At 36.5% G+C, this 22,954-nt stretch overlaps 1 protein-coding gene across 1 annotated transcript in view; it reads left to right on the top strand.

The window, feature by feature from the left end:
• RANBP9 (RAN binding protein 9) overlaps nucleotides 1-22,954 on the top strand; it is a 90,955-nt gene that overhangs the window by 32,013 nt on the left and 35,988 nt on the right. The window contains exons 3-4 of the mRNA XM_069092431.1: nucleotides 18,933-18,985; nucleotides 20,423-20,590. Coding sequence (XP_068948532.1) covers nucleotides 18,933-18,985; nucleotides 20,423-20,590 — 221 coding nt within the window. The remainder of the gene's footprint in view (nucleotides 1-18,932; nucleotides 18,986-20,422; nucleotides 20,591-22,954) is intronic.

Raw genomic sequence — 22,954 nt, 5'->3', positions numbered from 1 at the left:
TACTCAGTTTGGCTGGGTAGGTGACTCTTGGTTGTAATCCCAGCTCCTGTGCCTTCTGGAATATCACATTCCAGGCCCTTCGATCCCTCAGTGTAGAAGCTGCCAGATCCTGGGTTACCCTGATTGTGTTTCCACAATATTCAAATTGTTTCTTCCTGGCTGCTTGTAATATTCTCTCCTTAATCTGGGAATTCCGGAACCTGGCTATAATATTCCTAGGAGTTTTCTTTTTGGGATCTTTTTCAGGAGGTGATCGGTGGATTCTTTCAACCTCTATTTTGCCCTCTTGTTCTAAAACATCAGGGCAGTTTTCTTTGAGAACTTCCTGGAGGATGCTTTCTAGGTTCTTACTTTTGGTCATGGCTTTCAGGTAGTCCAATAATTTTTAAATTATCTCTCCTGGATCTATTTTCCAGGTCAGTGGTTTTTCCCATGAGATATTTCACATTGCCTTCTATTCTTTCATTTGTTTGGATCTGTTTGACAGCATCTTGATTTCTCATAAAGTCATTAGCTTCCACTTGCTCCAATCTAATTCTGAAGCAATGATTCTCCTCAGTGAGCTTTTGTGATTCTTTTTCCATCTGGCAAATTCGACTTTTTAAGGCATTCTTCTCCTCATTGCCTTTTTGAGCCTCCTTTCTCATTTGAGTTAGTCTGTTTTTTAAGGTATTATTTTCTTCAGTCAGGCTGTTGACTCTCATTTCATAATTTTCTTGCATTGCTCTCATTTCTTTTCCCAATTTTTCCTCCACTTGTCTTATCTGCTTCTTAAGGTCCTCTATGGCCTGTAACCAGCTTGTATTTTCCTTTGAAGCTTTTGGTGCAGGAGTACTGACTTCACTGTTTTCCTCCTGTTCCATGCCTTGCTCCTTCTTATCCCCAAAATAGGAGTGTAATGTTGGAATTTTCTGTCTGCTTTGTTTCCTCTGCCTGCTCATTTTGCCACTCAATGATTTGACTTTTGGGCTTTTTGCCACAGTAGGACTCTGCCACCAGACAGGGGAGTTTTCGTCCCAAACGCTGGGGTTTTCTCAGCTGCCGGAGGTATTAGATGGGTGCCCTCTCTGAGGTCTCCACACACTCTGGCAAGCTGGACCCACACCCCAGGACCTCCACCCTAGACTGCAATCCAGATCCAAGCAGGTTAAAGCAAGAGCGATGACCCCTCAGACTGGTGCTTGGTCCCCCTACACTGCAGGCCAGGAGCTGAAGCCGCCACAAGGCGCTGGCAGGCTGTGCTGGCGTCTCAGCGGTTTCTCGCCCCGGGGGTAAAAGCCATGCACTCCCACTTACTGGTCCCAAAGTCCAGACTGCACTGGCCTCTCACCTTGTTCTTCGCATCTATGTATTGATAAATCTGGAAACGGCCACAGCTGCTGCTGATCTGGAGTCCCTCTGGCAGGCGGCTGGTCAGGCCCGCCCTGGGGCTAAAGCCTCGCTGGGCTCGGCTCCCAGAGCACTGAGCTGGCCGATTCCTGCCGGCCTGCCGGGCTGTTCTCAGTGGGAGGTTAGCTTCTCTGTGTCGTGCTTCTACTCCGCCATCTTGGCTCCGCCCCCCCCGCCTGTCTGATGTTATTGACACAATTTACAAAACTTCCAGGCATTTAGGTTAACTAGTATGTACTTGTATTAAACCCCATGGACCTGGGTCCATTTTTCTGTTTTTTTGCTATTTTTGGTATATTTGCTATCACAATTTAGCCAATTCCTGTTTTCTCTATTACAGAGATAAGAAAGTGCCTGACTCAGTTTTTTATACTTAAGACTAAATGGGGGAGGGGGGGTTGCTAGGTGGCTCAGTGAATAGAGCATCTATTATAGGTGCTGGAGTTAGGAGGACCTGAGTTCAAATTTGGCCTCAGACACTTGACACAATTACTAGCTGTGTGACTTTGGGCAAGTCACTTAACTCCAATTGCCCTCCAAAAAAAAGACTAAATGGGAAGATTTTAAAAATGAAAGTTAGAAAATAGAATTTAATTGTATGAGTTTGCTTTACGTGTGGCTTTCTCCCTAACCCTCCCCCTCCCCTCCCCCAACTGTAGGGTAGGAACACTATTATTTAACCAATTTCTCCTACAAAGAAAGAAAAACAAAAACCCAAAACAAGAAAACCTCAAAACAAACCCTACCCCAACTTTTTCATATACATCACAGCACATAAAGGAGTAGCATTATTAAAAGGGAAAAAAATTATGATTTGTGAGTATTTGAGTACTTATGGAATATTATGATACTAAGAAGTCAGTTTTTTTTTTAACAAGAAAATTACATATTCCTGACAATGCAAAATGGTAAAACTCTTTATTTTACTCCATGTTTAATATTATTGTTAAGGGATGGATAATCTACTTTTAAAAAAAGAAAGGAAGAAAAATAAGTGACAGAATAAGTTTGTCTCTTTTTAATTTTACTTCTGGTAAAATCTCATTACAAAGAGTATGAGTGCCTTAAATTCTTTTGGTTTTGAATTTTGTTATGTTTAGTTTAATAACCAGTTATTGATTTGGACCTGGAAGCCTTAAAAAATACTTTCAAGTTTTATTCCTGCCTTTTTTGTTTTTACCTCTTGCTTCCAGATATTTCTAACCCCTTCTTCCCAGTGTGCCTTCTGTTGTAACAGAAAAAAAAAAGTCAAGCAAATGCAGTTGCCAGATTGATCTCAGCTGAAGTCATATGCAAAATTCCACAACTGTGAGCCCTCAATACAAAATTCTCTGTCTGGGGGGCTAAGTGGCGCAGTGAATAGAGTACTGGCCCTGGAGTCAGGAGGACCTGAGTTCAAATGCTGCCTCAGACATTTGACACACTGTGTGACTTTGGGCAAGTCACTTAACCCCAAATGCCTTCCAAAAAGCCAAAAACAAAAAAAAAAAAAAACCCAAATTTTCTGCCTCCAAAGGGGGAGGCACATTTCCTTATCTCTTCTTAGGGGCCAAGATTTTTCAGTACAGTTATCATGACCCCAGGGTATTTCATTTATTCCTCCTTAATTGCTTACTAAGGAAACTTTCAGAACTACTCTGCCCTCTTTAAGCTCTCTGTTCTTCCTACTCCTCCTTCCACTCTTTCAGCTGAGAACCTCTTTTCTTACTTTGCCAAAAAAAAAAAAATTAAGGCTATTTGTTATGAGCTTCCTCTTTCATTTTCTTTATTTAAAAAAGTCTTTTAATACCATCTCATGCTATGGTCTTCCTTCCCCCTGTCTCTTGACTAAGAGGAAATGGGCCCATATTACCAAAGCCAACCCCTTAACATCCTGTGTTCTTGATCCCATCCTCTCTTGTTTTCTCCAGCAGATTACAACCTAAATCATCCCCCCCCCATACATTTTCAACCCCTCAAAGCAGTGGATGGACAGTGTCATCCTTTCAAACTGTTTTCTCTATCTGCCAAATGCCTTCAAAAAGTTGGCCTGTGCTATCTGCCTATACTCATTTTATTCTGTCCTCATCCATTGCCTTGCTTCTCACTCCATCTTTCAACTGAATCTTCTTCTCAAAAGTTGCCAGTGTTCTCTGAATTTCCCAAACTGATGGTCTTTTCTCAGCCCTAACCCTTTTTGACTTTTCTGCTGCATTTAATGCTGTTGATCACCTTTTTCCTCCTAAATATTTTTCTGAGTTTTCCTGATACCATTTTCTGCTTATGTTCCTGTCTGACTGCCTTCTTAATCTTCTTTTGCTGATGTGTTATTTGTATCATATCCTCTAACTGGGTGTTCCCCAGGGTTCTGATCTTACACCTCTTCTCTTCTTCATCCATACTCTGTCTTGGTAATCTCATTAGTTCCCAGGGGCTTAAAGATGATATTTACCATCTTTATATAGATTACTCCTAGTACTCTCTCTTTATCCAGCCTTTGTCTGTTCCCTCAACTTCAGTCCTATGTTACCAGCTGCCTGTTGGACATTTCAGATTGTATGTTCTAGACATATCTTGAATTCAACGTGTCTAAAACTGGACTCATTATCCTTCCCCAAAACACTTCTCTTTCAAGCTATTCTTCTATCTTGAAGGTACCAGCATCCTTCTTGTGTCTTAGGTTTGTAAGCTCTGCATTATTCTGTCTTTACATTCCCCTTAACTTCTCATACCCAGTTAGTTACTAAATCTCTCCATTCTTACCTTAACCACACTTCTTGAATCTGTCCCCTTCTGTCCATTCACATAGCTATTTTACTTTAGTTCAAATTCTTATTCAGGGTCTCACCTATAATTCAGTGAGCTCTTTAATTGGTTTCCCTGACTCAGGTCTCTCTCCAATCTAGTCCATCCTATAGAACTTTGAAAGTAATTTTCTTTTTTTTTTTCTTTTCTTTTTGGAGGGCAGTTGGGGTTAAATAATTTGCCCAAGGTTACATGGCTAGTTTTTTTGTGTGGGTGATAAGTGTCTGAGGCCAGAACCGAACTGGGGTCCTCCTGACTCTGGGGCCAGCGCTTTACTCACTGTGCCACCTAGCCGCCCCGAAAGTAATTTTCTTTAAGCACAGGAGACCATGTGATTCCTCTCCTAAGCCAACTCTAGTGGCTTCTTCTAGGATAAAATTTAAACTCATTTGTTTAGATTTTACGTAACCTGGAACTGCCTCATTGGAAATTACTCCTCTTCCCACACTCAGCAATTTAGCCAAACTGGTGGTTTCTCTGTACCATCTCCCTTCTCTTTGCCTTTGTACTGGCTGACCCCCATGCTCGGAATGTACTCCCTCCTTACCTTTGCTTAATAGAATCTTACATTTCCTTTAAGATGCCCCTCATACATCATCTTTTGCATGAAACAATTTCCTAATATGCCCCCTTATCCAACTGTTACAGTCCTTCCAGAACTATCTTGTATAGATTTAAAATGTCTTTGAATGTAGAGATGTTTTCTTTCTTTACTTTTGTATTGCCAGTGCCTAGCACAATGCCTGGCATATAATTGGCACTTCAGTGATTGATGGAATTCAGCTTAGTTTTTATTAATTTCATTTACATTGTTGTCATTATTTGTGTATATTGTTTTCCTGCTTCTACTTAATTCATTCTGTCAGTCCATATGAATCTTCCTGTACTTCTCTGAATTCATCATCATCACAACAATGATAGTTAACATTTACATACTACTTAACTATGTGCCAGACACTTTGCTAATAAGCCTTTATAGTTACCCCATTTGATCCTCACAACAATCCTGGGAGCTAGCTGCTATTATTACTCTATCTTACAGATGAGGAAACTCATCAATTGTCATATTATGGCTCAATAATAGTCCATTATATTTACATGACATCATTTGTTTATCAGTTTTACCATCAGTGGGGGCATCCCTCCCCCTCCTTTATTTTTTACACAAAAAATGCTATGAATATTTGGGAAATATTAGTCCTTTCTTTGATCTTCTTGAGGTTTCACCTATCTGACATCTCAGGGTCAAAGGTCATGGATAACTTAGATTTTTTTTTTTTTTTAACACTTAGAAATTTTCCATGAACTTTATGATGGGTATTTTAGTTGTAATGGTATTTATTGTTAACAAAATAACCCAGGTTGGTTTTTTGTTTTGTTTTGTATTTTTAAAGTATTGTGGGATTACAAAAACTTTTGTTATAGTCATATAGTAGCATATATTTGAAAAATAAAAACTTCTATGTGAAATATTTCAATGTGAAATAATGAAAAACCATAATGTGAAATATTTGGGTCATGTATGGTGGGATGACAGTAGTTTTTTGGCTTGTTTTCATGATGTCTCCTGACTTGCAAGAATCTGGTTTGTGATAAATTTGCTTAATTTTTGTGGGATTCAATTTAAACTTTGCATAAAGTGAACCACAGGTGATAATATTTGTCTTGTTTTATTTGCACCAAAGCAAATTTTGGAGCTTCCACAATCTTTTTTATTCATTATAACAAATACTCAAGTGCTTACTTAATACCTCCACTGTATTTCTTGTAGAAAGAAGAAAAAAGCAACACTGTGTGTGTTTATATGTGTACTATATATACACATACTATATACAAATATAATGACAATAGTATGTAGTAAGTACTAAGTGTTCCACTCACCTAAAATGAGTGCTTTTTAATGGTGAATTTTTGGGACTGGAATTTTAAAATGCTGCTGACAGTTTATCATCTTTGACATGATTGACTCTTGGAGAGAGATAGTACTTTTGATTTGTTTACCCTTCTTCCTTTGTGGTGGCTACATAACTACTAATATATTTAGATAGGTATGCTGATGTGCTCCTTCCCTTCTATTTGGCTAAATGGCTAATCTTATTGTCACAGTGAAATTAGAATTAAAATGAAAATTTGCATAGGTAATATGAAAATAAGGAATTTTAGATTTGTGAAGCTTTACTGAGGATTCTCTGTATTTTGCCAATTCAGACATAAAACTACTATTTCACATACTGGTTCAGATACACATGTACTAGTTTGTTTTGTAATAACATTTGGCATATACCTTTTGAATTTCGTTTGTTTGCATTTAATGAACAAAACAGTGCTTTAGATAACTGCTTGTGTGTTTAAAGCTTGAATTTTGGTCTTATAATGCCTTATCTGGTTTAATATTCAGAAATTTTTGTGAAGTGTTCTCAGAAGGATAATTGTCCGTATTTGATTTCATCTACTCTAAAATAGGAATGTAAATGTTTTGATAAGGAAATTGAAAGATTGTTTTATTGGAGCATCTCAAATATTCTGTATGCTTAATTGAAATGTTTGCATTGTAATTTTATAAAGCATTTTCTTTAAAGGGAAGATTGGAGTATGATGAAAAGTGTGACCTAGGGAAGAGGAAGAGGGAGCCTGCTGTTTATCACCTCTATTTGCTTTCTTTTAAAAAAACATTTTTTTCAACCAGCAAAATTATTTTTTCCATCCTACTGTACTCTCCCTTCCTCCCCCAAATTGAAAAAGAAAGAAAAACAACTGAGAACAGGCATAGTCGAGTAAAACAAAACTTGGTCATCTTCTCCTTGCACCTTGTCCTATTCTGCCTTGAATCTTTCAAAAACCTCTCTATAAAGAGATGACTTTCATTATTATTACTCTGAAATTGTGCTCGATTATTTTACTGATCAGTTCCTTAAGTCTTTTTAAAGTTGTTTGCCTTTACCATGTTATTGTCATTGTATAAATTATTCTCTTAGTTCTGCTCATTTTACTCTTGCCAGTTAATACAGATATTCCTAAAGTTTTCCTGAAACCATCTCTGCCATTGTTTATTACAGCACAACATCATTCCATTCCATTGTTTCTAATTCTGTGTCACTATGAACAGAGCAATGGATATTCTTATATATCCTTTATTTAGAGTTACTGTTGTTTTGCCTAAGTTACACTCTGCCCAATTAATTCCCCTCTTCCTTTTCTCTTTTCCAACCTATTATTTCCCTGTTGAGTGGAATGTATTTCTATACCCATATGTGTGTTTAATTCCCTCCTTTGACCAGTTCAGAAGTAAAGTTTCATTTGCCCCTCCACCCCATTTCTTGTTTGCAAACAAGATTTTTACTAACATACCCCAGTTATATGAGAAAATTTTTCCTAAAATTTCTCCCCCTTTCTTCCCCTAGTGTACTTCCTCTTCTTTTTCATCTTTTTTTTTTTTTAAGATTACCAAGACAAACATAAACTCTGCTAGGTCTTCCAAATCTAATTAGACTTCCCTCTAAGACCCCAGATGAGGATAGGGATCATAGGGAACACATGTATCATCTCCCTATATTAATGTGAACAGTTTATTCTTATTTAGTCCTTTACAATTCTTTGTTCATATTTACCTTTTTTTTTGTATGTTTCTCTTGACTCCTGTTTGTACTTCAGCATTTGATCTTTTCATCAGGATGCTAGGGAGTCCTGTATCATTAAAGGGGGCTGTTGTTCCTCCTATAGGATTCAGTTTTACTGGGTAAGTTAAACTTGGTTGTAAAGTGAATTTCAAACTTTTTATTCCTTTATAGTGGTGGCTACTAAATTGTGTGATCCTAACTGTAACTCCTTGCTTTTTAAATTCTTCCTTCCTAACTGCTTACATTATTTTTTTCTTTGACCTGGAAATTCTAGATTTTGGCTATAATATTCTTGGGAGTTTTCATTTGGGGGACACTTTCAGAAGGATAGTCTTTCTATTTCTGTCCCCTCTGTTTCTGAGATCTGGCCAGTTGTCTTTATAAGATTTCTTGAAATAGGATGTCTAGGTTCTTTTATTTTGGCCATAGCTTTCGAGTAATTCAATGATTCTCAATTTTTTTTCTGCTCAATCTGTTTTCTAGGTAATTTGTTTTTGCTATGAGATAGCAAGATGTCAGGGACAGATCAGATTGGGAACATGAAAGTTTTCACTATATAGTGGTCTGAGGGGAAAAAATCTGATCACTGTTCTCTCATCTGAGTTCTGTAGGTTCCTAACCTGGATTTGAGTCTGACCAAAACAGGCCTATTTGGAGTTTCAGTAGACTGTTTTGGACTCAACCAACTGGAAAGTTCTGCTGATTCAGAATGGCAGAACTGTGGCTTCCCTTTGTTTTGGGATTCTTGTCCTGATTATCCTCTGTAGACTTCAGATTTGATTGGAGGCTAGAACTTGAGACCCTGATCTCTGCTTCTAGAGCCTGGGCCACACAGTGCTTGTTTCTGAACTCATTTCTTGCTCAGTACATAGCTAGAGCCTGCAACTTTTCCTCACTCTGGAATGCCACATTATACACATGTACCCTCCTCAGTGTATCTGTGATTCAGAACTTGGTGGTGAGTGACAGAACTCCCCAGCTGGGGAGTTACTTCACCATACATAAATAAGATGAAGCCCCTCTCTGCCGGGTCTGGTACCTCCTCTTGTCCTGGTGATTCCTTTATTCTCAGTGTCCACAGGCTTTTTTTTTTTTAAGCAATCGAGGTTAAAGTAACTTGTTCAAGGTTACACAACCAGTTATTTCTGGGTGTGGTGCTGAGTATCTGAGTCCGGGATTCGATCCCCAGGTCATCCCGACATTGGAGCCAGTGCTTTTACTCACTGTGCTACCTGGCCACCCTTCCACAGGCTTTTTTTTATCTTCCTGTGCTGACCTGATCTGGAAAAATGATGCACTTCAATTTTTTTTCTTGCATTTCCCAATCAGGATTTGGTCTGGTGCATTTCCTTGATCTGTTTGAAGTCCTTCTTTTGGGAGGGATGCTTGCTGTACTTGTTCCCTGCTGTTATGTTGTTCTGCCCCTTCCTCTATTTTCTTAGGATAGTAAGTTGTGAGTTCTAATGCTGAGAAAGAGTGAATGAGTGAGGAAGTATAATAGCAAATTTGAAGAGAGGGAAGATGGGAAAGCCGCTATGGAGAGGGTGAGATATTCAAGGATAAAAAACAATTGCCATACAAAAATAAGGGCACAGATGAAATAAGATTAAATAAATATACAGTATTTCCAAAGTTCTCTGGCTTTGATCAGGACCATTCAGCAGCATGGAAGTAGGAAAAGAGCATATAATGAATGTAACTCATGGTTGGGATTTCATAAGGTGAGATTGGTGGTAAGACCAGGTGGCAAGGGTTTAAAGGGCGACTGATAATATTTGGTTGCCCTAGGTTTAAGACCGTGAAAGAGGAGGTAAGTGAGATCAAAACAGGGGTGATGGATTAGGAGAATAGGGAGGGAGGGTAAAGGTTGTGGTGGGGACAAAGACTACATTTGGTAGGAGTGAGACAGAGATTGAAGGATTGGAGGTTATGATTTTGAGAGAAGAGTTATGTCGTTCTGGCAAATGTGGAAGTAGAACTACTTTTGGTGCCTGGCAGAGCAAAGGTTTAACATTCTATGTGTGTGGTTGAGGTGGTATGAGGGTGGAGATCATGGGAGTTTAGGAGATGGGACTGAAGGTTAGGGGGGGATTGGGATGTATCATCATATATATCAAAAGTCCTTATGGTATGATGGTAGGGATTAAGATGAAGGGGAAGTGTGAACTATATTCTTGAACTCCTTTAATTCTGGCATTATCTGTGAATGGATTACTCAGGTCAAATGAACTTTTTTATAAACTGGGTGTTAAATCAATTTATGCCTATAGTAACAAAAACATAGTACAGCAAAATGATCTTTTGTGGTATTCTCCTGAAAATGTGTGATGAAATTTTATCTCCATGAACGTTCTATAACCATTTCTTTATGTTAGTTTCTTTTTTTTTTTAACTGTTGAAAATCAAGGGGAAAGATTTCCTGAATTGCCTATACTTTCAGTCCCAGTGTAGCATTTTAATTATGAATTCTAGTTATATGGCATATATAAATATTTTGTGTACTTATCCCACAAGCCTAGATATTCCCTCTCTCCAAAAAGAGAAAATTAAATAAGCTAGCCCTATGCCTTAAAGTGGAGGTATTAAGCTTGAAATATACTAAGATTTAATTGGGAAATTACTAACAAAATAAATAAAAACAGTGCAACATAGATAACAGTTAATTTGTGGTTTTTCAAAGTCAGTATGCACAAAAACTACTGGGAATACGGTATGGCATAAACTAGTTATAGACCAACATTTTATACTGTAAACCAAGATATGGTCAAAATGGGTATGTTATTTAGGTATAAAGGGTGTATACTATAACCAAATTAGGAGTGAATAGTTTACCTGTTAGAACTTGTGGAGAAAGGGAGAATTTATGATTAAACCAGAGCATTATGAGATATAAAATAGAAAATTTTGGTTATATTAAAAAGTTTTTGTACAAACCAAACCAGTGCAGCCAAGTGGAAAGTGGAAAACTGGGGAAAATTTTTTATAGCAAATATCTCTTGATAAAGGCCTCATTCCTCAAATATGTAGAGAAGTTAAATTCAGAAGAATACAAGTCATTCTCCAGTTGATAGGTAGTCAAAGGATATGAACAGGCAGTTTTCAGAAAACAAAATCAAAGCTCTAGTCACATGAAAAATGCTCTAAATCATTATTCATTAGAGAAATGCAAATTAGAACAACTCTGAGCTACTACCTTATATGTCTCAAATTGACTAATATGGCAGAAAAGGAAATGACAGATCTTGGGAGGGGATATGGAAAAATTAGGACACTAACAGCACCATTGGTGGAGTTGTGAACTGATATAGCTATTCTGGAGAGCAGTTTGGAACTATACCCAAAGGGCTATAAAACTGCATGCCTTTGGTTCAGCAATACTTCTACTAACTCTGAAAAAGGGGTAAGGAGGAAGAGCTTATTTGCACAAAAATATAGCAGTTCTTTTTATGAATTGGAAATTGAGGGGATGCCCATCAGTTCGGGAATAGCTGAACAATTTGTGGTATATGATTGTTATGTAATGCTATTGTGCTATAAGAAATGACAAGCAGGCTGATTTCAGAAAAACTTGGAAAGACTTACAGGAACTGATGTAAAGAGAATTGAGTAGAACCAGGAGAACACTGTACATAATAACAGCAATATTGTATGATGATCAACTGGGAATGACTTAACTGTTCTCAGCAGTATAGTGATCCAAGACAATTCCAAAGAACTCATGATAAAAAATGCTCTCTACCTTCAGAGAAAGAACTGATGAAGTCTGAATGCAGACCAAAGTGTACTATTTTTCACTCTATTTTTTTCATGTTTTTCTCCCCTTTTGTTCTTTCTTTTTACAACATAATGTAGAAATATGTTTTGCATGATTGCACATCTATATATTGCATGATTGCACATATATAACCTATATCAAATTGTTTATCATCTCTGGGTGGAGGTGAGGTGAGGGACAGAGGGAGGGAGGGAAAGAATTTGGAACTCAATTTTAAAAATAAATTTGAAAATTGTTTTTACATGTAATTGGGGAGAAATAGTATTCAAGGGGGAAAAAGTCAATACGCAGCCCACAGGGATCCAGTTCTATTTGAATTTGACAGCACTATATTAAAGGACTTTTGCATATACTACTACTTTACAACGAACATTGATAGAGATTGCATGTGTATTAGATGGTACACAAGATTTAATGTGACCAAAAATATTCATCATTTGGTGGCCAGCATTCTGGTGATTAATCTCTATGAATTTAGTTAGGTTGGTACTTGGAAACAGTTATCAGAAGCCCTGCATCAGTGCTTCATTTTAGAACAGAGGTGATGTGACCTTGGATTCCTGAAGGCTTACTATACTGGGAAGGTTTTGAGTATGGGCCCAATGATGGGTATGTCTGCCATCATAGGACCAGCCTAGCTAAGTTTGGTATTGAGAGTGTGAAATTCTGAACTTTACATTTTCCAAAAGAATTTTAGCATTTTATTTGAGGTACTCAGGATAAATATTGGACAGATTGCATTTGGACAAATGAACAAGCTATGTGAATATTAAAAATGGCTAATGATAATTTGGTTGAGGTCTTTTACAATGGCACTTTATCCTTGGAATACTAGCACTTTAGTACTTAAAATAATTTTGTAATTAAAATGTATTAGTTGGAATCCAAGAAAAATGTCTTGTTCTAAACTTAAAATAGACATTCCTAACATTGTACTTATTGCATCAAACTCATAAACACTGCAGTACCTCCTCAGTGATATCCACCCAAAGAAATTGACCTGGCTATTCATATAGGAAAAAAACAGGTAAATTAATATTGTATATTACAACCCAAATTAGCTTACAAATAATCTGACAGCCTTCTGAATTACACCATCAATACAGAACTTAGGAACTGAAGATGGGCAGCAGTCTGAGGGTAGCATTGGGAAGAGATCAAGTTGGATCATATTTGGGAAGTTTTATAGCATTTCCAGTAATTTATTAAATAATGATGAAAGCTGGATGTGTATTGTATTTTAAGCTTTATAGAGCACATCATCTCATTTGAACATCATGATGAGAATCCCAAACTATTTTTTGCCACAAAAACCAATCTTTTAACTCCTGATTTCTCCCCTGTGGTGATATATTGCTTGTAAATTGTGGAATAGCATGGCTTCAGACGAATAAAAAGTTAAATCTCTTTTCTTCATTTTCGGTTGAGTTTTTTAAACCCAGCTTTAAAAAAGAGTGATTACTGTAAAGGTAGTGCAAAGACTGAATGAATGAATGACTGAATGAAAAAAAATTTATTATGTGTTTACTACTTGCAAAGCACTGTGCTAAACAAAAAATGGAAACTGTCCTGCTCTCAAGGTCATATTCTGATTGGGAAGACAATACTTATAAGAAGGATAAGGTACAAGTCAGATAGAAAGGTCCTATTGTTCTTTGGGAACATCAGCAAAATTGATAGCAGAGCATCTTCTTTAATGTAATTTCTACTCATAGGTCCTATTTGTTTCTGGTGTTGAACTGCTTGACAATGGCAAGGCCCTTGGTAGTGAGAATGTTCTCTGGGGCTCCAGAGCAGCTCCAGGAGGCTGGGATTAAGCACCATCACCAGCAGTAGCAGTTGCTGGATCACATCTCTATAGGTCCTGCTTCCTGAGAGGATGACTAGAGGCTGGATGGGAAGTGGGGCGGGCAGCTCTTGGGTTCAGGGTCCTGGGCTATCTCAGTCAGGGACTGAGGGGAGATGACAGTCAAGGTGATGGCCTTAGTTTGACTTGCCTGGCCAGGCTGCTTCCAGAATCTCTCTGAGAGAGAGACTTGCTCACCATGTTACTGGTGATAACTTGGGTATGAAAAGTAGCATCAAACACATAAAAGATGAGAAAAGGAAGTGACTCAGTTTAGTGTGAAGGATAACAGTAAGCAGATAGACAACTAAGAGAATGCTCCAGTGGTTCTTCAGAGAATATTAAAGGAGTCCCTTACATGAACTGATGCAAGTGAAGTGAGTAGAACCAGGAGAACATTGTACATAGTAATAGCAATATTGTATGACGATCAACTGGGAATGACTTAACTGTTCTCAGCAGTACAGTAGTCTAAGACAATTCTAAAGGACTCATGATGAAAAATGTTCTGTACTCCAGAGAAAGAATTGATGAAGTCTGAATGCAGATCAAAGTATACTACTTTTCAGTTTATTTCTTTCATGTTTTTTCCCCCTTTTGGTCTCTGTCTGCTTTCACAACATGACTAACATAGAAATATGTTTTGCGTGATTGCACATGTATAACCTATATCAAATTGCTTAATATCCCAGGGAGGGAGGGAAAGAATTTTGAACTCAAAAATTTTTTAAAAGTGAATGTTAAAAAACTGTTTTTACATGTAACTGGGGAAAAATAATATATAAGAAAACATTTAAAGGGGTCAGAGAAAGGACTCTAATCCATACGGTGGATTTTTGCTGGGGGATTTATTAAAATGAAGTATAAACAGTTGTAGTAGCTTCACAGAACTTGGAGAGAGGGCCAGGAAGTGAGGGAGATGTCTGGTTCTGGGAAAGATTTATGTGAAAGCACTTACTTATGAGCTGAGGAACCCAGGGATAGAGTCCAAGGCTGTGGTGGAGATTAGATATTGGTAGGTAAAGCATACTTTACTTTGGTCCTAGTTAACATTTGTTTTCTTATTGGCCAGACTTGATCACTGTCAATTAAAAGGCAGGGGGAGAAATTTATGGTGTGCAGACAGGAGCAGTGTATTTTAAGTTTATTGGGAGTATGCTTATGTGTTGCTGAGGTTCTCATGTGTTTTTGCAGACACTAGTAAAGATGAAGATAATATTAAACAGTGACAAAGATTGTTGGAAATGGATTTAATACTTAGGGTTTTTTTTAACATATGTAGCTATTACATCAATATTTTTCCTACCTCCCACTTGATTTTATAACTAGATCTTTTTATTTTGAGTACTGTGAATATATAGCAGTAAGTAAGGATTTGTAATTGGGGGACCTGGGATTTAGTCTAGGTCTGCTACTAATAACTGAGTTGCTGTGTGACTTTTGGCAAGTCAATTCAGATCACTTTATGCCTCAGTTTCCTTATCTATCATAATGGAGAGTTTGAAATAGATAACTTCTAAAGTTTCCTTCAGTTTTTCCTTATCCTTTCCATCATTGTATCACCTATAGCTCCTAGCACAATGCTTTGAGTTTAAGGCCTTTCTCCAATAAATATTTGTTAAATGAATCATTTGTGGTTCAGGTAATTGGTTGAATATTTGTAATACTGAAGCAGTGAACCCTTGAAACTAACGATGGAAGCTTACATTGTGCTGGTGATAGATCCCCTGTTATGTGTGCCCCAAAACATACATATATTTGGGGTTTTATTCAGCTTAGCTTGGCAATGATCTTATGCTACAATTTTTAATTTTCATAATAGCACAAAAAATAGTGAATAAAAGTGTACTGACTGCATTATAAATGGCAAGGTAGAAAGATACATTGTTCAACCAAAAAATTGAATTAAGTAAATTTGTGGATATAAGTTAGATTATTTAGTAGGTTAATTGATTGACATTGAATAGATTGTTAGGAAATCAAAAGGTGGAGGGGAAGGGGATGAACTATAAGGGACAGCAGGATTGCTTATGAAAAAAGTAAAATCAACTGTTTACACTCTTTTCTAAGGGGTATTAAAAAAAAAAAGAGGCAGTCTCCTTAGGATGGAGTTATGATTAGTGAGTTGTATTTACTATTCTGTTCCTGACTAGTTTTCCCTTTGGTACCTGAGGTAAAAGGCATAAACTTGACCAAGGAATAGGATTCTGCCAATGCTTCCAGTAGATACTAGACTAGGAAAATAAATTGGGGCTCTAGTGCATATTTTTTTCCTTTATCTTCTTAGAGTACAGGTACTCTGTTATGATTATTAATTTAAAAGATATTTAAAAAGAGAATACTAAGTACAAACACCATGTTTCAGTTACCTTGCAACTACTACTTTTTTGTTCTCCTTCATTCCTTGGAGCTTTCTCCTAAATATAGGATCCTAGTGTTTTCCTTGAAAGAGTCTTAACCTTTCTTCCCAACTGATAATTAGGTGTCCCTTGTTGCCAAAACTTGTTCCCTTGATTTCATGTTTTCCAGCAGATTGTCCTTTTAATCATATCTGCACCTTCCCTTCCTCTACCTCTCTTCTGGCTCTTTCTCTACTATTTTGAAATATCTCGGGCCTCCTCCATTGACCAAAGCCTTTCACTAGACCTTAATGTCCTCTCAGGCTGTAATCTTATCTCTTCCCTTCCCTTTTTCCAAACCTTTGGTGGGAAAGTCTCTAAACTTACAGGCCTGTTTCTTCCCTCATTGTTAAACTCTTTTCATACTTGCTTGTTACACAGCTGACATTGCTCTCTCCAGCTATCTTTGAGTCGTCATATCTGATGGTTTTATTAAAATTCTTATCCTTCTGGGGCGGCCAGGTAGCATAGCAAGTAAGAGCACCGGCCCCAGTGTCGGGATGACCTGGGGATCGAATCCGGGCTCAAATACTTAGCACCACACTCAGAAATAACTGGCTGTGTAACCTTGAGCAAGTTACTTAACCCTAATTGCTTTAAAAAAAAATCTTATCCTTCTGGACTTCTCTGGGTTTTTATGATACTGCTTTTCCTGGTTCTCTTGTATGATGGCTCCTTCTCAGTTTTCTTTGCTGTCTCATCATCCACAGCACACCCCTTAATTGTGGGTATTCACAGTGTTCTATCCTGTACATTTTTTCCTTTTTCTATTCCCTCTGGGATCTCAGCACTTCCCATGGGTTTAACTGTTTCATTTATCGTTATTGACTACCTGACTGACTCACAGTTTTGGTATATCCAGTAGAGGTCTCTCTTGAGCTCTAGTATATCATTACCAGATACCTATTAGACATTTCAGACTGGATATCTCATAGCCATCTCAATTATATCATGTCCTAAACAAATCATTATCTTACTCCCAAACTTCTCTATGTATGTTTATGAGATCACCAATCTTTTTGTCTCTCAAGTTCTTAATCTTGGCATTATCCTTAACTCTTTATTCTTTCCCACTCCATACATCCAATCAGTAGCAAAATCTTGGCTGTTTCTGCTTCTGTGATAGGGACTCTTAATCTTTTTTTTCTGTTATGGGCCCCTTTGGCATTCTGGTAAAACCTATCCCCAGGATAATGTTTTTCAAATTACCAAGGAAACCAGTTGTATTGAAATAGATGTATTTTTCCCCCACATGTAAGTTTATGGATTCCTTGAAATCTAGGGTAAGATCTTACCCTTGCTTTCCTCTCATCTCCAATTCCTTTTCTGTATTTGCATAGCTACCACCTTGGTTCAGGATGTCATCTGAACTGCTTCAGTGGTCCCTCAGTTAGTTTTCCTTACCTCAGATCTCTTCCTATTACAAACTCTTCTCCACACAGCTGTCAAAGTAATCTTTTCCAGTGGTTCCAGTGGTCGTTTCTAGTAATGTAATGTAATGTAAACTTTGTTTGGCTTTTAAAGTTCTTCAAAATGTGATCGCTAGCTATCTTTCCAGTCTCATTTTACCTTCCTACCTTTGCATTCTGTTATCCAGCGAAACTGACCATTTCTCAGTTCCTCACATAAGACGCTTCATCTTCTCTCTGTGCCATTGTACTGATAGTCCTTTATGTCTGCATTGCACTTACTCCCTCCTCCCATCTACCTCATAGCATCCTTTTTTTCCTTTGACATACATAGTTAAAGCACACCCTTGTAACCAGATTCTAGCCTCACATTGCTAGAGCTCTCCTGAACTCTATTTTACTACTTCTTAAAAGACTTACTCTGTATTTACTTAGATTTGTTGTCTTCCTTGATAGAATGTAAGAATCTTAAGAATTATTTTTCTTCTCTCCTGTCTCCTCTCTTTTCCTCTCCTCATTTCTTCTTGCTTTGTATCCCTAGCACCTAGCACAGTACCTAGAATTCAGGGAGGTGCTTAATAAGTGCTTGTTGTGATTGATTGACTTCAGGATCATATAGTCTTAAATTTTTCCATTCCTAAACCCTTCAGCACTTCTTAAACTGTGGGTTGTGACCCAGGTTAAGAAGTGTTGCATAGTCCAATTCCTCAAATATGCACCTCCCCAACTTTCAGATGAAGAAAAAGAGTTTATAAGTGACTTGGCCAAAATCATACAGTAAGTAGCAGAATCAGGATTAAAACCCAGATTCTTTGATTCCATAGACATTATTCTTTTCATTTTATAATATTTCCTGTTGATGCCTATGTACGTGTGTATGTATATATGTGTGTATATGGGAGAGAGAGAGAATATATCCACGACATAGTCTTTTTTTTTTTTAATCTGAGCCAAGGCCAAAACTACAGTTTGCTCACTCCTGGCACTTATTTTAGCAAAGAGATAGAAAAGGGAAGAAATTTTACAAGTGAATATGGTAAACAGAAATCACAATAAAAAATATGAAATCTCTGCCCCTTCCACTATTCCCTGATTTTTTTCATGTTGTTTTTTTGTCTTACAGTCATGATTACTTGAGTAGAATCTCTGGTTCTTTTCCTCATACTCTTAGCTCATATAGCATCTTGATAATTAAATCAGTGGGTCTTTGTTGTATTGGATTTTGTCAGTTTGCCAGAAATCTATTTCAGAATCATTATATTTTTTAAATATTTTAAAATGTTAATAATATTACATTATATGAGAATGCCTTTTCCTTCGGTTTTCTACTTGTTCTAAAAGGCCTGCCTGAAAAATTTCTTCCTTCCAAAAAGGATTTTGTATTTTTCATTGGGCTGATAAGCTGTTATTAAAGATCATACTCTATAGGTTAGTAGGAAGGGATTTATAAATGTTGGTAAAAGGAGTAATTATTATTGCTGTTTTGTTTTCCTGTGAACTGAGTGTATTTTATTGATTACAGCCCTGCTCCTCTTGGGTGGGTGATATTTCTTTTTTGTAACTCAATGAATTTGAATTGTGATTTTTCCTACAAACCCAGCAAATCAATTGACACTATATCAATCTCCATGTGTCTTAAGCATGTTTCTGATTGTGTCATATACTGTTCATAATTTGTTTATATAAGGAATAACCTGCTTTTCTTTTTTACAGTTACATGGGAATTGGTCTTTCTGCTCAAGGTGTGAACATGAATAGACTACCAGGTATACTTGTGTTTGAAGTATAGTGTAGCACTGCAGGTAGCTGCTATTTGTCTTCATATTTGGGATTAGTGACAGCTTTAAATGTGCGAGGAATAAAGAATATTTTTAGTTGATTGTCTAAGTTGTGGATTCTAAGGGGAGGCTGGATTGTTTTAAAGACAGACTAAGAAAAGGGTAACTTTTATTCTTAGGATCATAGATTTTAGAGCTGGAATGGACTTTAGAGGTGATTTAGGTTAATGCAAAGCTAAGAGTATATCATTGTACCTTTTTATAGTCTTTTAACTTTCAAAATTAGAACTTTTTCAGTTCTAATTTTTTCATGTGGGCTTTCCCCAACCACTAATATACCCCTAAGCTGCCTCACCCATTTGGTGTGTACTCAGGAATATAAACTGATTTTTATATTTGTCTTAAGGAAAACATAATTAGGATGGCAAATATATCTCCAAAATATGTATCTTAGTGAATCTCATGTTTATCTGCACCATTCTTCCCTCCTTTTAGTTTGCAAAACTGAGTTGGATTTTTTGAAATTTTGAAATTAAAACCATTAATGCAGAGCTGTATTAAATGCTTTTTTTTTTTTTTATAAGCCAGTTCATTTTGGCTTCAAATTGTATTTAAATAAATGTCTTACTTGCTAGGGCATCTTAACAGCATCTATGTAATAATAAATGTTGTAAAAATATAAAGAGCATAGTGGTATTTTTTAAATAATGTTTCATTGTTTAAAATGACAGTTAATATAAAGTGAAAGTTACCTATTCTAATGTAAATATAGTATTGTGATAGCAATAATCTGTAGTTCAGGTTCTGTTCAAATGGTTTAATATTATAAATGATGCTACCCTGTGGGATCACAAAATGCTTAACCTTTATATTTGAATCACCTAATTAATAACCAAGGTGATCTACTATTATCAAAACCCTGTCCTGTCAAACAAGGATAGAACAGAACATCTCTGTCTCTCTCCCTCTCTCACCTTCCCTCTCCCTCTCTCTCCTTTTTCCCCCCTCTCTCCTTCTCTCCCTCCCTCTCCCTCTCTCTCTCTAATTATGGGTTGCTTTTCAAATATCATGTAAAAGGCAGGACATAATATGTATGAACATCCTTTTAAAAAAGAGCGTGATAAAGTTACTCTGCAAATAATACATTTACATTTTTTTTGTCATGTGGAAGTACTCTGTTTCATAACTATAGCTTCTTTTTTATCACAAGACCATTATAATATTTGAAAAACACTCTAATACAGTGATTAGAAATTTAAATGTACAAATGAGAATTTGGGTTTTTTTTTTGTAGCTCTTCTGTATTCTTCTAATGGGCTTTTATGTATTTATCATTAGTCTTAAATGAATAAATCCATTACAAAGAAAGTAAATTCCTTACATAAAACATGAAGTACAATAAATAAATTACTGCTTTCGGTTTAGGTTGGGATAAACATTCATATGGTTACCATGGAGATGATGGACATTCATTTTGTTCTTCTGGAACGGGACAACCCTATGGACCAACTTTTACAACTGGTGATGTCATTGGCTGTTGTGTAAACCTTATCAACAATACCTGCTTCTACACAAAGAATGGACATAGTTTAGGTACTGAGATAATTTATTGCATGTAAAATAAGAAAATGTTCTGATTCTAGAACAGGTTTTTACATTTTTCATCTTTACAACACTGTAGGTATACTTGATTTTTGATTGTCTACTGTAGATGCAGTAGATATAGGGTTGTGTGTTCTAGTCAGACAAATGAATTTGTGAAAATTGTGGGAATTTTTACTTTTATTTAAAATTATATTTCAGAGATAGAAAAAAGAACTATGGCAATACCACAAAACTATCTAGATTGGAGAGTTTTCTGCTTTGCTGTGTAGAAAACTTAGGTTTATTTTGTGGTTCATTTCCTGGTGCAGCAAGAGCTGAGAATGCTGCTCATGCAACATCATCAGCCCTTGGGGAGCAGGGGGAACAGTGGTATGGTTGAAAAAGATTAATTGCTACCAATCAAGTATATGACTAACATGTTATGAGGAATGTCCTGCTAAAGAAGGATGGATAAAGGATGGTGGCTGCGATATAGAGGCATGAAGGTGAGTAGGTATTTTCTTTAAAAAAAGAAAAATAGGGCGGGTCATAAGGGAGAAAAAGGATTAGTAAAGGGTTGGACAAACCTAAAACTTAAAATTACTAGGAAAAATAGTATTTTTGGATCATAGGACATAATACATTTAAAGTTGAATATAGGCTTTAGTTTTACTGCATAAATTTCCTATCAGAAGCAGATTTTTACAGTCTTTTCTAAGCTAATCTAAAATTCCATTCTTTAAAGAAAAGAACAACCCTAACACTTTAAAAATATTTAGCAGTTTGAGTCATTTTATAGAATTTAAAAGATAAGCAGTGTTCTAGGTACAAGACTAGGAATAGTGCATTCCAATTCTGGGTTTTTGCAGCTCTTGCTTTCATGAGTCTCTACCCTTCCTTAGCTGCCGAAATTTTACTTTGGCCTAAAATCGTGGAATTGGCTCATACATCACCAACAATTTCTTAGGCCACCAACCTACAATTAATTCCACTTGCAATTTACCTTCTTCCAGAATGAAGACTGGGACTGGTAGTAACGCCCTTCTTGGGGACAGCCTCAGTGCATACTTCAAAGAATAACCACAAAAAAACAGCCAAAACTCAATAAGCTATAAAAACAGGTACTTTATTAACAAGGAATTATTTCTATTCGGGGGAAATGGGTGGGGGTAAAAATAAAATAGGATAAATATAAATACATTATCTTGCAACTATGAAAAGGAGGCTGGAAGAAATTGCTCTTAGCAGAGAAATAGAATTTTAAAATCAGAATATACAAGTTTCTCTATACCTTACAAATCTTTCCAACACAACATAGCAGTTCTTCCCAGGAAATGTTTTGAATCTCCAGCTATATTAGTAATAACAATTGTTCCTTGAACTGTTATTACTTTGTGAGTATGATTTGTGGTTCCTTTTCATATTCTAATTATTAAAAATTCAAGTTTTCATTACGTGATTATGAATCTGGTTAAGTGCTTATGGCATCTTATTGTAGCAAGGGCTGTCTCTGCTTCCTTTTCACCACAAAGGATGCTTGTTTTATGGCTGTCCAGAGGGATTTTGATCAGGGCCACTAATCAAGATTACATATGTGATTCTTAAAGGTTCAAGGTGATTGTAATGGCTAAGATTTTTTTTCCCCAGGAAAATAAGCTCTCTTATTTGTTTGCTGTTAATATTTTAGTGCAACCTTGTCAAAACAGTCTTTGTGTTTCTCCTTGATTTCAATTTTTCAAGATGGTAAACTGAATGTACAAGATTGATCTTACAGCATATTAAACTCAAGAAAATGAGACTAGAGTTTTGAATACATCTAATAAAAGACAGTTGGCTCTAAACTTTAAAAGATAACATTATGATAAGAGTTGTAGTGTGTTTAGTGTTTGGTTGAATGTACATTATTGATCTTTTATTGAACAAGAAGAAATTAACTTTGTATGTAAAAGATATGAATGTCAAACTATAATAGATGCTTTCTTCTCAAATTTTAAAAGGTAGCATGATTATAGGTAGTCTTTTTAGTTAAGGTTCTTAAAATATTTATGCTTTATTTAAAAGAAGTTTTTTGGAGGGTAAGTGGGAAGGGAAGGAGACTGACTCCATTTGATTTATCAACTACTAGCAAATTTTCACAAGTCTTAAATTTAAATATATTTTTCCCTTAGGCATTTAAAAGTGGTAGGGAAGAACCGGGTACCTAATAGAGTCATGTCTTAATTACTTATAAAATATTTGAGTACTTTGGGGCAATGTCTGAGGCATTTCTTCCAGACGAGGCAAGTAATGTTTAATTATTGTTCAGCCATAGGAAGGAATTGGACTAGGAAGTCCAATTTCTGTCCTTTGTAGATTACTTATATTTCATAATCT

Source organism: Petaurus breviceps, unplaced genomic scaffold (assembly GCF_028583685.1).
Source record: "Petaurus breviceps papuanus isolate PSGF00001 unplaced genomic scaffold, PetGlider_PUasm1.0 190, whole genome shotgun sequence".
NCBI lineage: Eukaryota > Metazoa > Chordata > Mammalia > Diprotodontia > Petauridae > Petaurus > Petaurus breviceps.
Note: the sequence above shows the minus strand (reverse complement) of the source record. Positions and strands in the feature narration are given on the sequence as shown.